This window comes from Cucurbita pepo, chromosome 19 (assembly GCF_057944985.1).
Source record: "Cucurbita pepo subsp. pepo isolate OVF chromosome 19, ASM5794498v1, whole genome shotgun sequence".
Classification (NCBI taxonomy): Eukaryota; Viridiplantae; Streptophyta; class Magnoliopsida; order Cucurbitales; family Cucurbitaceae; genus Cucurbita; species Cucurbita pepo.
The window spans coordinates 9,308,330-9,321,049 of NC_141816.1; the positions used below are offsets into that span (position 1 = coordinate 9,308,330).

At 36.2% G+C, this 12,720-nt stretch overlaps 1 protein-coding gene, 1 long non-coding RNA gene and 2 pseudogenes across 3 annotated transcripts; 1 reads left to right on the top strand and 3 right to left on the bottom strand.

Moving 5' to 3' along the window:
• The first annotated feature begins 186 nt into the window (after window positions 1–186).
• LOC111780929 (cell wall / vacuolar inhibitor of fructosidase 2 pseudogene) lies at window positions 187–1,200 on the top strand (annotated as a pseudogene).
• LOC111781661 (chromatin assembly factor 1 subunit FAS2-like) lies at window positions 908–4,515 on the bottom strand (annotated as a pseudogene). The gene is made up of 6 exons (XR_015414544.1): window positions 4,503–4,515; window positions 4,147–4,393; window positions 3,885–3,981; window positions 3,493–3,779; window positions 3,018–3,119; window positions 908–2,139 (listed from the first exon to the last, which is right to left on the bottom strand). The product of XR_015414544.1 is annotated as a chromatin assembly factor 1 subunit FAS2-like (transcript).
• Window positions 4,516–4,926: 411 nt separating this feature from the next.
• LOC147786708 (uncharacterized) lies at window positions 4,927–7,088 on the bottom strand. The gene is made up of 3 exons (XR_015414568.1): window positions 6,715–7,088; window positions 5,372–5,444; window positions 4,927–5,205 (listed from the first exon to the last, which is right to left on the bottom strand). It is a non-coding gene; the product is annotated as an uncharacterized LOC147786708 (long non-coding RNA).
• A 1,952-nt stretch (window positions 7,089–9,040) lies between these two features.
• LOC111780930 (transcription factor IND-like) lies at window positions 9,041–10,255 on the bottom strand. Its single transcript, XM_023661291.2, has 2 exons — window positions 9,916–10,255; window positions 9,041–9,841 (listed from the first exon to the last, which is right to left on the bottom strand). The coding sequence occupies exons 1-2, from the start codon at window positions 10,085–10,087 to the stop codon at window positions 9,408–9,410; spliced, it is 606 nt and encodes a 201-aa protein (XP_023517059.2). The 5' UTR covers window positions 10,088–10,255; the 3' UTR covers window positions 9,041–9,407.
• Window positions 10,256–12,720: the final 2,465 nt, after the last annotated feature.

Consider the following 12,720-nt stretch of genomic DNA (forward strand, 5'->3'; position numbering starts at 1 on the left):
TCAATTCTCTACTCGATCTCTATGAGAGCCTTGAAGTTAGATTAGGAGTTGGTTAGTAGTACATTTTATCTTACTTTCAGAGGTTGATTAGTATAAAATATTTTCGTTTGTATCCTATTTAAAACGCTGTATCTCACTTCTCATTCGTATATGAACTTTTCATCATCATCACCTTCACATTCTTCATACTCTTGTTCTTAATCTTTCTCTCTCCTCTCTCTCTCTCTTTCTCTCTCCTCAATAAACACTTCACTACTTACTTGTTGGGCCTTGTTAATTCATTCTTCTCCCTTTGAAGAAACATTCGAATTTGTTTTTCTAGAGAATTTCATGTTCTTTCTTCATTATCCTCTCTCTTTCTCTCTCTTGAATTGAGAAAAAGATCGAATTTTTCAGCCAAATTCCAAATGGGTATGAAGAATTTCCTCATATTTCTCCTCTACCTTGCAAACCCATCAATCTTTCTTTACCATACCATGAAATTTGTGGCCGCCGACCAAACCCTAATCCAGAAAACATGCAGAAACACCCTTTACTATGACCTCTGCATGTCATCCTTAAAATCCGACCCCACCAGCCTCACCGCCGACACCAAGGGTCTCGCTGCCATCATGGTCTCCATCGGTGTCTCCAACGCCACAGCCACCGCCACCTACCTCTCCACCCAGCTCCCAACCTCCGCCGGCGCCGCTGCCAACAACAACAGAACGAAGCTCTTAAGACAATGCTCCGAAAAGTATGGATTTGCAGCGGAAGCCCTTCGAGCCTCTCTGAAGGATTTGGCTGAGGAGACTTATGACTATGCTTATATGCATGTGTCTGCGGCGGCGGATTATGCCAATGTTTGTCATGATGGGTTTAAAGGGTTCCCGACGGTGGCTTATCCGGCGAAGCTTGGCCGGAGGGAAGAAGGGCTGAAGCGTATTTGCAGAGTGGTTTTGGGGATTCTGGATGTTCTTGGTTGGTGAAATGGTGATCATAATTGAATTGGGTTTTTGTTTTCGGCTTTTGCTTTTGTTGTTCTTCTTTTTAGATGGTTTGTTGATGTGTTTTTTAAGAGATTTAATGACTGTTTTATCTTTTCAGTTATTTTACTTCTTCTAGATTGAGAACTTGTGGAACTTGAAGCTTCGAATAATTAACTTTTTATGTTTTTATGTTCTTAATTTAATAGAATGCTTTGTATGTGTGTTTATTTTTTATTTTTTAATATAATTCTATTACTTAATATATGTATCATGATCTAATACATTTTTAATGTTTGAATCTTTGTCCACCTTGTATAAATAACGCTTCTTTCCCTCATTTAATGTGAAATCTCTAAGTGTTTTGTTCTACTTTTGTTACACTCTTATAAATAATAATGTTTCGTATCTCCAACTAATATGAGATCTCACAATTTATTTCTATCGAGGATTCAAGTGTTTTGTTCCCCTTCTTCAACCGATGTGAAATCTGTAGCACACCGCACAATGTCTGACTCTGATAACTTTCGTAACAGTTCAAGCTCACCCTGCTAACAAATATTGTCCAGTTTAGTCTGTTACATATCGCCATTAGTCTCACAATTTTGAAGTATGTCTGTTAGGGAGAAGTTTCCAGACTCTATAAAGAATAATTCGCTCCCCACTTCAACCCCAATGGACGTTGGGGAGAAATTTCCACACTCTATAAAGAATAATTCGTTCCCCACTTCAACCCCAATGGACGTTAGATCCTTGTTAAAGTTAAATTCAAAATTAGAAAGAAAAAACAAAATTGTTTTTTTTTTTTTTTGCTCACCTCGACCATGGTTTCTCATTTTCTTCATCCTCCTCCAATGGAGATCGTGACCTCACTCTTTATACTCCCACTCATGAGGTATAATCTTTATACCCTTTAATTTTGAGTGTTCCATTTTCAATTTCGAGTAAGTTTGATTACCTGATTGGGTTTTGATTTGGTGGAGTGTATCTTTAGGGTTTCGTTTTGGAATCAGATTCAGAAGAAATTTGTGGAAGGTTTGATGGGTTGAGATTCATTAGGTCTTTGGTAGCTACTCATAGATAGATACAGGCTTCGAGGCAGCTGCCTTGCGGTATCAGAAGTGTTGCTCTCTCTGCAGCTCTGGGTTTAACACGAGGTGACTTTCTCATAACCCTATTCAAAACAAAGTGAGGAAAACCCTAAATCAATGCTCAGATAAGTATATTATCAAACCTCCATTATAACTTAAAACTCTCATTCTCATCTACATGTGAACTAAGATTTTAATAGTCAAAGCCTACTGCTATCAGATATTGTCAACTTTTAACTTGTTACGTGTAACTGTCAGCTTCACGATTTTAAAATGCGTCGGTTAGGGAGAGGTTTCACACTCTTATTAAGAGTGTTTTGTTCTCCTCTCCAACCAATATGAAATCACACCAAGAATATATTAAAAAAAATGTATGAAGCGGAGAATAATTGGAAATTAACACAGTCTGTGCAAAAACACTAGTTCAATTACTTGCAAATATAAAAACATTCTAGATCTACAAATATATCAAAAATTTATATGAGAGTTAAAAGTTTGTTGCTATATTTACAAATATGGCAACATGAATTATCACACATTCAAAATTTTCAAACAAAAATGTTAAATTGCAAAATTCTGGGACCAAAATTGAAAATTTCTAATACAAAGTCTATACAAAATAAGAACTTTTTAAGCTACGACAATATTTAAAGAAATTTATTGTATGTTGAAATTTTGGGGAAAAAATAATAAAAAGAGGAGAAAAAATTACCAGAGAAAACCAGATGGCACTTTAAAAATATGAATTTCCAGATTCTTGTTTTGAAAAGTAAAGGAAGTCAAGTGGACCAAAACCGAAAGTATAGTACCAAAATAGGAAGCTATCAAAGTAGATATATCAAAACAAAATTTCAATTAAATTACTTTATCATTAACTCATAAACATATACATATTTATATTGTATCAACCTAATTTTGAATTATAAGCTACGTAGAGCATTGAGTTATCCTAGTTTCTTACCTGCAAGTCCAGCCAAGTTGCAAGCTGTGCCAATGGGTCTTGTCAATTCATGTGACCTTTGTGACACAACCCAACAAATCATCTGGTCCAACACACTTGGGCCTACATATAACCTCATCGTCATGTCAACTCAAACTCTTTTATTCCTCTTGGGTTCACAAGTTTCCAAGTTAACACAAATTTTTTAGTTTTTAGTCCGAATCTATTAGACAAAATTGATAGAAGTCATTGGGAAGCATGCAATCCAAAACAAAAAGTGAAAACTGAATAATAATATCATACAACTCTTCCCAATATCATTAGAATATTTACCAGGAAAATAAGATCAAGGATGATACACCACTCATTTAAAAAGTTATCATTTTGATTTTCGATTATATTAGTGACCAACATTTGATCCAGCAGTGCAACAAAATGCATTTAAAAATTTAGCAAAATCTGTCACGACGAAGATAATATACAGTAGGTAATGTACCTCTCTCATGAATCAATAACCATGGGTGTAATGCTCCTTTTGGCTGGCTTGCTAGAAACTGAGTGGCTTGAAGGAAGAGCTTATGTACCTGTGTTTACTTGTTTTCTTTTCCATTTCATGTCCTTTCCTGTCAGCTATTTTTTCAACCACTATGTTATCTGGTTTTTCAACGCTTTTATTTTCTTTTTGTTTCACTTTTGCTTCTGCTTTCCTATTTTGATCCTCGTTTACAATCACCGCATCTGTTGAACTTGTATTCTGATTGGTCATTGTGCATGTTCTATCATCTATATCATTTGGAAATAAACTATGAGGAACAAATTATTGAAAGATGAAAGACAAACAACTACTTCGAGAAAACATGACAGGAAATGAGCAAATGTAAATCTGACCTGATAACACGATTGGTGATCCCAGCTCATCATTTTCAAATTCCACCACAGTGCAGTAACTTGAGAAGACAGTGCTAAATAATGAGCATCTGCCAACCTTCAAAGAACAAGCACTTCAAAATTGAGAACTTGAGAAGACAGTGCTAAATAATGAGCATCTGCCAACCTTCAAAGAACAAGCATTTCAAAATTGAGAAAATGAACAACTACAATAGAAAGAAAGTAATCAAGAGTAGACAGGAGAGAGGAGCAGAGAATTCACCACGCAACATTAGTTATGGCAGCACAGTGAAGACCAACCATGATTGCTAGTGGCACACCACTTTCAGTGTCATAGATGTACAAAGATGCTTGATATCACGAATCATTATTGCTTCATCATGATTATCATTTATCATTATAAGCAAACTAGTAATTACACATAATTGAGTCTTGCCTCGAAAGACCCTTTCTAGAAAATATATAGGCTGTATTAACTGATTCAGCTGCTGGTGATATGTTACAAATACCTGAAAAGAGAAAGTAAGCAAATCAACAAAAGTTTGCGGAGAAGAAATATGATTGTGGACCGTATAGAAACAAGAGGTTGTAGGATGGAAGAGAACAAGTGATATTTACTAACATGATGCATACGGTTAAAAATAATATTAAAAGAGCATCATTTTATTGAGTCACCAAAAGTAGCTGTATTGTAGCTCCCAAAATAAAATTATGACGTAGTAAAAATAAATGATCATGTGTACAAAAAAAAAACCAAATTGTTCTACTCTTCCCCTTATACTTATCAGGAAAACTTAAGTAGTGTTCCACACTTGAACTTTTCCCATAGACAGGATTATCATCCCATTTGCTTTCCAGTGTTTATCTAAGCATATATAACTGGACAACTATTTTGGCAACTTAACGAAGGAGAGTTTGTGAGGAACAAACCATATTCCTGACCGATCTCTAACTATATCTCTAGGATGAATGGGTCAACGCTACACCTTGAGCATAGTGCAAATAGGCATCTAAAATCTGATAGACAGAACCTGAAGAACGGGAGAGAACAACCAAAGCTAAAAGGTTAATGGAACAAATAAGCTGAATTCTAGAAATAGATATCTTTTCCTTTCTTTCTTTTTTTTCTTTTGCGTGTGTGTATTTTATCCAACCTCTGCTTGCATCCCATATAATGCAAGAATTATCTACGGATCCAGATATCAAATATGTATCACGATGAGACCACCACAGTTCAAGCACATCCTGGCGGTGAAATATAGCGTGAGTGTTTGGGTCAACTTGTGTGCACCTTTGATCTCACAAGACAACCATCTTAACCCTACAATTTTTTATTGACAAGAAAACTTGAAGGACATTAGATCCCAATCCATTCCTTCAAAGCCATTTCCTATTCACATTGGACTTTATTGACAACTAGAACTTTTGAGCTTCATGGCTTCTAAACAAGTTGAAATAAAAAAATTTTAAAAATTTATAAGCCTTACAATAACGTCTCCAGGACCTTCCAAGTCTGGCCACTTTCCAAATGGTGCAATTTCCATATGATCAGCTCACCTCCTGCAGGAAATGAAAACTAAGATGAACTTAAATCTCCAAGGATTTAGTTACTGGCTCAAACATGTACTTGAAAACAAACATCTGCAATCAGCAGAAGTACTACCATCATCGAAGAGATTTTATGGAAAAAGAGCAGCTTCATGGAATTCTCTTTGATCTTGTTATTTACCATGCTATTTCTTGGTGTGAATTGTCAATCTTCTTATAGCTGTGTATCCCTTTTAACCAATTGGAAAAGTGTTTTGTGATCATCATGGACTTACCATCCTTGAATTTTGTGAATTTCATACATTAATGAAATTGTTTTCTAATAACAAAAACATTCCCAAGTAAGGGTGATTAGTTTTACACGCTCTTACATGAAAGAAGGTCCTCTTTTTACAGAATTCGACGAATTTCAAATGTTGGAAAGTAGAGCTCTATATGCTACAAAGTTAAATAGACTTCTTAGAATAACATCATATCATTTTTTAACTTTCCTCCTACTCGAGAATTTTAAATAGTGACCTACTCCTTCTAGATTTAAAAATGCACGTGTGAGATCCCACATCAGTTGGAGAGAAGAACAAACCATTATAAGGGTGTGGAAACTTCTCCCTAGCAGATACGTTTTAAAGAGGGGAAGCTCGAAAGGAAAAATCCAAAAAGGACAATATCTGCTAGCGGTGGACTTGAACTGTTACAGCATGGCTGGACCCCAACCTGGTGGAATGAGCTCTCAGTCTAGGGTTGGCCAGGTTTTGCATTCGTAAAAAAGATGATGCCTTAAAGATGAAGCTTAAAGGGTGTGATACAGATCGGATTTCTTTTCAATTCTCCTCACACTAAACTTAATGTTGAGAGATCCAGAAATGTACTCTTTTCAATTCTTTTCAATTCTTTTCAATTCTTTTCAATTCTAAAATGAGAGATCCAGAAACTAAAATGAGAGATCCAGAAATTTCTTTTCAATTCTTCTCACCAAATGTACTCAGCTTCAGAACACTAAACTTAATGTTGAGAGATCCAGAAATACTTCTACATACCAGAATGTGAGAAGCGAAGGCTATTAACAGCAGAACCAGGGGCTTTATTCTGTTCTTCCCCAGAATTCAATAATCGAGAGGAACAGTTAGCCCATGGCTAAATATTCAACCAACCACTCAAATCTAAATACTCAGAACATGTCCGTTGAAAGCCTAAGTTTGAAACAACTGAAAATCGAAGATGGCTAACCTAATTTCATAAAAAAAATCAAAATCAGAAGCGACGAGGGAAACAGAATGCAGACCTTGATATCAAAATCAGCCCCGCCGGTTGCAAGGAGACATGAAAGTGGATGAAGGTCTAGGGTAAACACTGACTTTGAGTCCAGCCAGTTGATTTGAAGCGTTCCACTCTTTATTTCTTCGTCCTGCTCCGAATTTTGAACAATCAAGTGAGTAATCGCAGGAGAAATTTTAGGGCTAAATTGGAGAAGGAAAGAGGAACTGGAAGCTGATGAAATTTGGCGCCCCTTGCAATGGAGGGTGTCGAAATGCGATGGTCGCTCCCAATTTGGCGCCTTTTTTGGATAGCCTTAGTTCGAATCAAACGGTAGAGCGAGGAATGATCGATGGTTATTGACACCGAGTTAAGATATGTAGCTCAAATTGCAAATCAAGTGTTGGTTTAATAATATTGACGGATGGATTAGTGATGAAAATGCATCCAAAAATAGTTGTTCGGTTGTATCGATCGATTCATCACAATTATTTTGAAGGCATTTCACGGTAAGAAAACTGGTGTTCCAAAATGTACTTTATTCAAGTTTGCACACAACGTTCTTTCTATATACCAAAATTCATGTGAGATCATTGAATAAGACATCACCAAAGTACATTGAGTATCATTTAATATGAACGTCATGTCTCATATATAACCTAAGAATATAATGATTGAGTATGATCATAATCACGATGCAGATACTCATATATGATCATATGGGCACTCGGATGATCGCCCTATTTATAATCTTTCATGTTCTTGTGCTTCATAGTTACTGAGCAAAAAAAAAAAAAACATTATAATAATCCTGTCTTTAAAATTAATATTTGTCATTATATAGTAATAATCTCTATAGAGTTCATATATATAGCTGGTTCTCCATTTGGTCGCTAATGATAGATATTGATTAACTAAATATTCTTGATGGTAAGAGTTTTATAAGTATTTTAATGATCGACTCTTGCATGATCGGCCATAACTTATGTTATAGATGTACAATCTGTGTTGTGTTCGATAAGGGAATTATATTAGAAGAAATTATTCAAAAATACTAAAAAACATGTCTTGTTTTAACAACTCCATTAACCTAAGCATATCTCATATTTACCTATCAGTTTAGAATTTTTGTAACAGCCAAAACCCACCACTAGTAGATATTGTCCGCTATGTAGTCGTCAATCTCACGATTTTTTAAAACGTGGCTGCTATGGAGAGGTTTCCACACCCTTATAATAAATATTTCGTTCCCCTCTTTAATCAATGTGAGATCTCACAATCCACCTCCCTTGGAAACCTAGCGTCCTCGCAATATTTCGTTCCCTCTTTAATCGATGTGAGATCTCACAATCCACCTCCCTTGGAAGCCCAGCATCCTCGCTGGCACACCGTCCGATGTCTGACTTTGATAACATTTGTAATAGTCTAAATCCACCGCTAGCAGATATTATCCGCTTTGGTCTGTTACGTATCGCAATCAGCCTCATGATTTTTTAAAACGGGTCTGCTAGCGAGAGGTTTCCACACCTTGTAAGCAATGTTTCGTTCCTCTCTCCAACCGACGTGGGATCTCACAATCCACCTCTCTTGGGGGTCCAATGTTCTCGCTCGCACACCACCCCATGTCTGACTTTGACTGTAACAGCCCAGATCCACACCTTGTAAGCAATGTTTTGTTCCTCTCTCCAACCAACGTGGGATCTCACAATCCACCTCTCTTGGTGGCCTAGTGTTCTCGCTCGCACACCGCCTCATGTCTGACTTTGATCGTAACAGCCCAGATCCACCGCTAGCAGATATTGTCCTCTTTAGGCTTTTCCTTTCGAGCTTCCCCTCAAGGCTTTAAAACGCGTCTGCTAGGGGAAGGTTTCCACACCCTTATAAATGGTGATTTTTTCTCCTCCCCAACCAACGTGGGACATCACATTGATACCATTTGTAACATCCCAAACCCACCGCTAGCAAATATTGTCTACATTGGCCCATTACGTATCGTCATAGGCCTCACAGTTTTTTAAAACAAAGATGTTTCCACACCCTTATAAAAAATGCTTCGTTCCCCTCTCCAACCCACATAAAATCCCACAGTTTTACTATCGAGTTATAGCAAAACAACTACATATTAAAATCAACGAGCTAAACCTCACCTAACGATCTCAGACCCTACTCGAACTTTGAAAGAACCTACCACATCATGTAAGAATTTTATATACCAAAACAATGACATAAAACAATACATTTATTCTCTTATTCCTTTTTAGTACATATCTTGAAAATCTTCACCTTTTAAGTCTCTCTTTATTCTATATTGTGAGGGACAAAGAGGAGATTCATGAAAAAAAAAAAAAAAAAAAAAATTGTAATGATTTTGAAGATGACCTCACGTCAGTGTTAATTCCAAGAAGGAGAGTCGGCCAAACAACCTTTCCTGCCATACTTCAACACTCCAAATGATACTTCCCTTTTTAACATATCATAGTATGATCCTACGTAACCTTAGCATACACTAATCATTATTCCACCTCCCTTAAGTTAACAATGATTTTAATCGTTTAATTACGTTTAGACCTTCGATTTTTCGTTTCATAACATATCAAATTGTTGTTTCAAACGTCGATGATTTAGTGTTTTATCCTTACGATTCTATTTGAACGTACAATTACGAACATATCGATTAGTAATTAATCACAACCATACACTTAATTTGGTTGATATTAATGCTCACCATCCTGATGGCATAATGGTTGGAGTAGCTTCCATGGAAGTGGACGAGGAGTTTGAAGTATTAGCCTTATGGAATGGAAATGGCCACCCTCCGACGACTGCGTCGTCGCCGGTGCTCGGCTGAGTTGACTGAAGAAATTGGATTTGTCTTTTCAAGAACTTGACATACCTAATGGCTTCATCTAGCATTGAAGCTGTATCCATCTTTGTTCCTCCGGGGACGAGCCTTTGAAGAATTCTGATCTTTTCGCTGATTCTTTCTCGACGAAGACGAGCGGCAATGCTTTGTGGGTCGTCGCTAATTCGAACGTTTCGTCTCTTGGGTTTTCGAATAGTTGATGGGTCGATATCGACTGGCTGCATCGCGGCGATCTTGTACATCATCTCCTTCATAGCACCAAGCTCTTCTTCTGGCTCTTCTTGATCGTTACCTGCCCAATTCACTTAAATTACGATTTAACACGAAATCTTATGTTCGAACCCTTGTAATGTTATTTAAACATACCGTAGCCTGACATCAGGTGGGTGGATGAGGTAGGGAGCGGTTGATGAGGCAACAACAACGACGGCCAAATGGAATTGAGCTCGTGAACATGGTGAAGGTGAACGATGTCGGGATCATCGATGGCGGAAAATTGGAGATGGGAAGAGGGGTTTGGGAGGTGATGGGGGTCCATGGAAGAGGGTGATGGGGTGGAGAAAAACTAGGGTATGGGAATTGAAGTTGAAATGATTCTATAAAAGGCCACAAAGAAAGAGGGTTTTTTGTGGTAGAAGAAGTGAAAAAGATGGTTAAGAGAAAGGGATGAAGAAAATGGCAAGAAATTTGGATGGGCAAAGAAGAAAAAGGAGTGATCTAGGGCTAACATTATTTTGTGCCTTTTTATGGAAGATTTTGCCCCTAGTAATCAAAGGCCTTGCCATATTCCTTCATCTTCTGCTACCCCATCTGCTGGGCTTTCTTTTGTCATCACCTTTTAAAGTATCAATTTTTTTAGGTTAACTCCAAATTAGATATGAAGATCATCATGAGATCAAAAGGGTTTTTAGTTTTTGATTCAAGTTCATAACATCATCAAGAGATCAAAAGGGTTTTTGGTTTTTGATTCAAATTCTTAAGATCGTCAAGAGATCAAAAGGGTTTTTGGTTTTTGATTCAAATTCTTAAGAACATCAAGAGATCAAAAGGGTTTTTGGTTTTTGATTCAAATTCTTAAGATCGTCAAGAGATCAAAAGGGTTTTTGGTTTTTGATTCAAATTCTTAAGAACATCAAGAGATCAAAAGGGTTTTTGGTTTTTGATTCAAATTCTTTAAGATCATCAAGAGATCAAAAGGGTTTTTAGTTTTAGATTCAAATTCATAAGATCATCAAGAGACCAAAAGGGTTTTTGGTTTTTGATTCAAATTCATCAAGAGATCAAAAGGGTTTTTGGTTTTTGATTCAAATTCTTAAGATCATCAAGAGATCGAAAGGGTTTTTAGTTTTAGATTCAAATTCTTAAGATCAATGAGAAAAGATTTGAGAAGAGGCATGTTTTTCATACAATTTTGCGCATGCCCTAATGCAATCATTCTAGGGTTTTCAGAGCCTCCATTTTTAGGCAGAGCTAGGGTTTTGTAAGCTTTTTTTCATTATCCTCAAACACATACACTATACTACTAGTTCTTATACTTTTTGTAGTGATATGAGTTCTTCATTAGCTTCCAAATGTGTACTTGTTCGATTCGGTTTGACTATTTTTGTAACGCTTTTGAGCTTCGTGTTCTTGTTGATTAGGGTTTGTGTTCGTTTCATTCTTGAACAATATGAGGTTTGCTTTAAATCGGGTTACTGAGAAATGATGAGCGTTTGAATTATACGCCATGAATGATTTGAGTGTAATATGTTTTCGAAATTTATAGCTAAAATTTGGAGAAATTAATGAAATTTATATAAAGCTTTAATAGCCCAACTAAAAAAAGAAACTTTCAAATTCATTACATTTGAACATATTTATTATCTTGCATGAAATACACAAATTCGCTCATCTTTCTTTTAATAAATAATTTTTTGAAGCGAAGAAATTTATATGAATAAAAAATTTCAACGATGAATTTATTATGTCAGTGTCTAATTATATAATCAGCTAATCAAAACTCGATGAAAATAACAGTTTTAAGATCATGATCCCTAATGTCATAGAGTTTACCATATAATTGCGATCAAACCGACACTCGATCGCTATGATTTACGTAATCTTACCCGAGAAACCCTAGATATGGAGTAGGAGGGTTAAAGACTTGACCATTTATTGGTTGTATTGTAAAAGTTAGGAAGGACTTTAGGGCAAGGACCATCAAGTGATGGAGTCAACATAAAGGGAGGCCATAAAGGGTATACTAATTTAGCTTTTTTTGTACACAACATGTTCCCAATCTCTGCTAGAGCAAAAAAATGTTAAAATTGAAAACCTAAAATCCCATTTGATTTTTTGTTTATTGTTTCGATTTTCAAGTTTCTTTACTAACAATTTCTTTGCCCTAAACCGAGTAGAAATATATTATTGTTATATTGAGATTTCGTCATCTGGGACGTAAACAAAGATAAGGTAAATCTTTAGAGAGAAAAAAAATAGACACTTATTCACCGTTCGTTCTAATCTCAAGTATGAATATAGACACTTATTCACCGTTCGTTCTAATCTCAAGTATGAATATTTTGAATTTTTGTGAAGACCCGAAACAATGAGTCTTCTGAGCTAAGTACTTAGACAAACCACTTTTCCCACACCATATTGTTAGTGGTTGGATGCTTTTTGGAAGAGAAAATTGACCAAAAAGAGCAAAGGAAAATGGAAGGGTAAGGTTTTTATAGGGAAAGGAACAGAAAAGCATGCATTTACAGTCATTGATATCAATTTACAAAATTTGTGCACCCCACTGCCCCTCCTCCTCCTCCTCCTAATCTGTGCTCTGACTAACACATCCTTACACTCTTCTACCCTTCACAAACTCATTCATTATTGGGTATATTGTTTGTTTCATAAACGATTTGAATTGATTTTTGTATTTGAATTCACTCGATTCGGGTAAATATGCGTTTAACATACGTGTTCTTATCCTCCTCCGACCTCCGACCTCCTCGTTTTATCTCCAATACACCAAGTCATTGTCACCATTTCCATTCGTTATGTGTCATTCCAAGTTGTTTAAAATGAATAAGTATGGTTCATACCATATCGTTTGATTCTAGCAATTGAAACGAACACAATTATTTGATTTGAAACGAAGACGATCGTCCATTCCAAACTTGAAACATAGAATAACAA

Bases quoted from the DNA above. Each gene is read 5' to 3' on its own strand.
- LOC111780930 (XM_023661291.2), bottom strand. From the start codon at position 10,087: ATGGACCCCCATCACCTCCCAAACCCCTCTTCCCATCTCCAATTTTCC. The intron at 9,842-9,915 runs GTATGTTTAAAT...TGAATTGGGCAG, and splicing joins CCACCTGATGTCAGGCTACG to GTAACGATCAAGAAGAGCCA.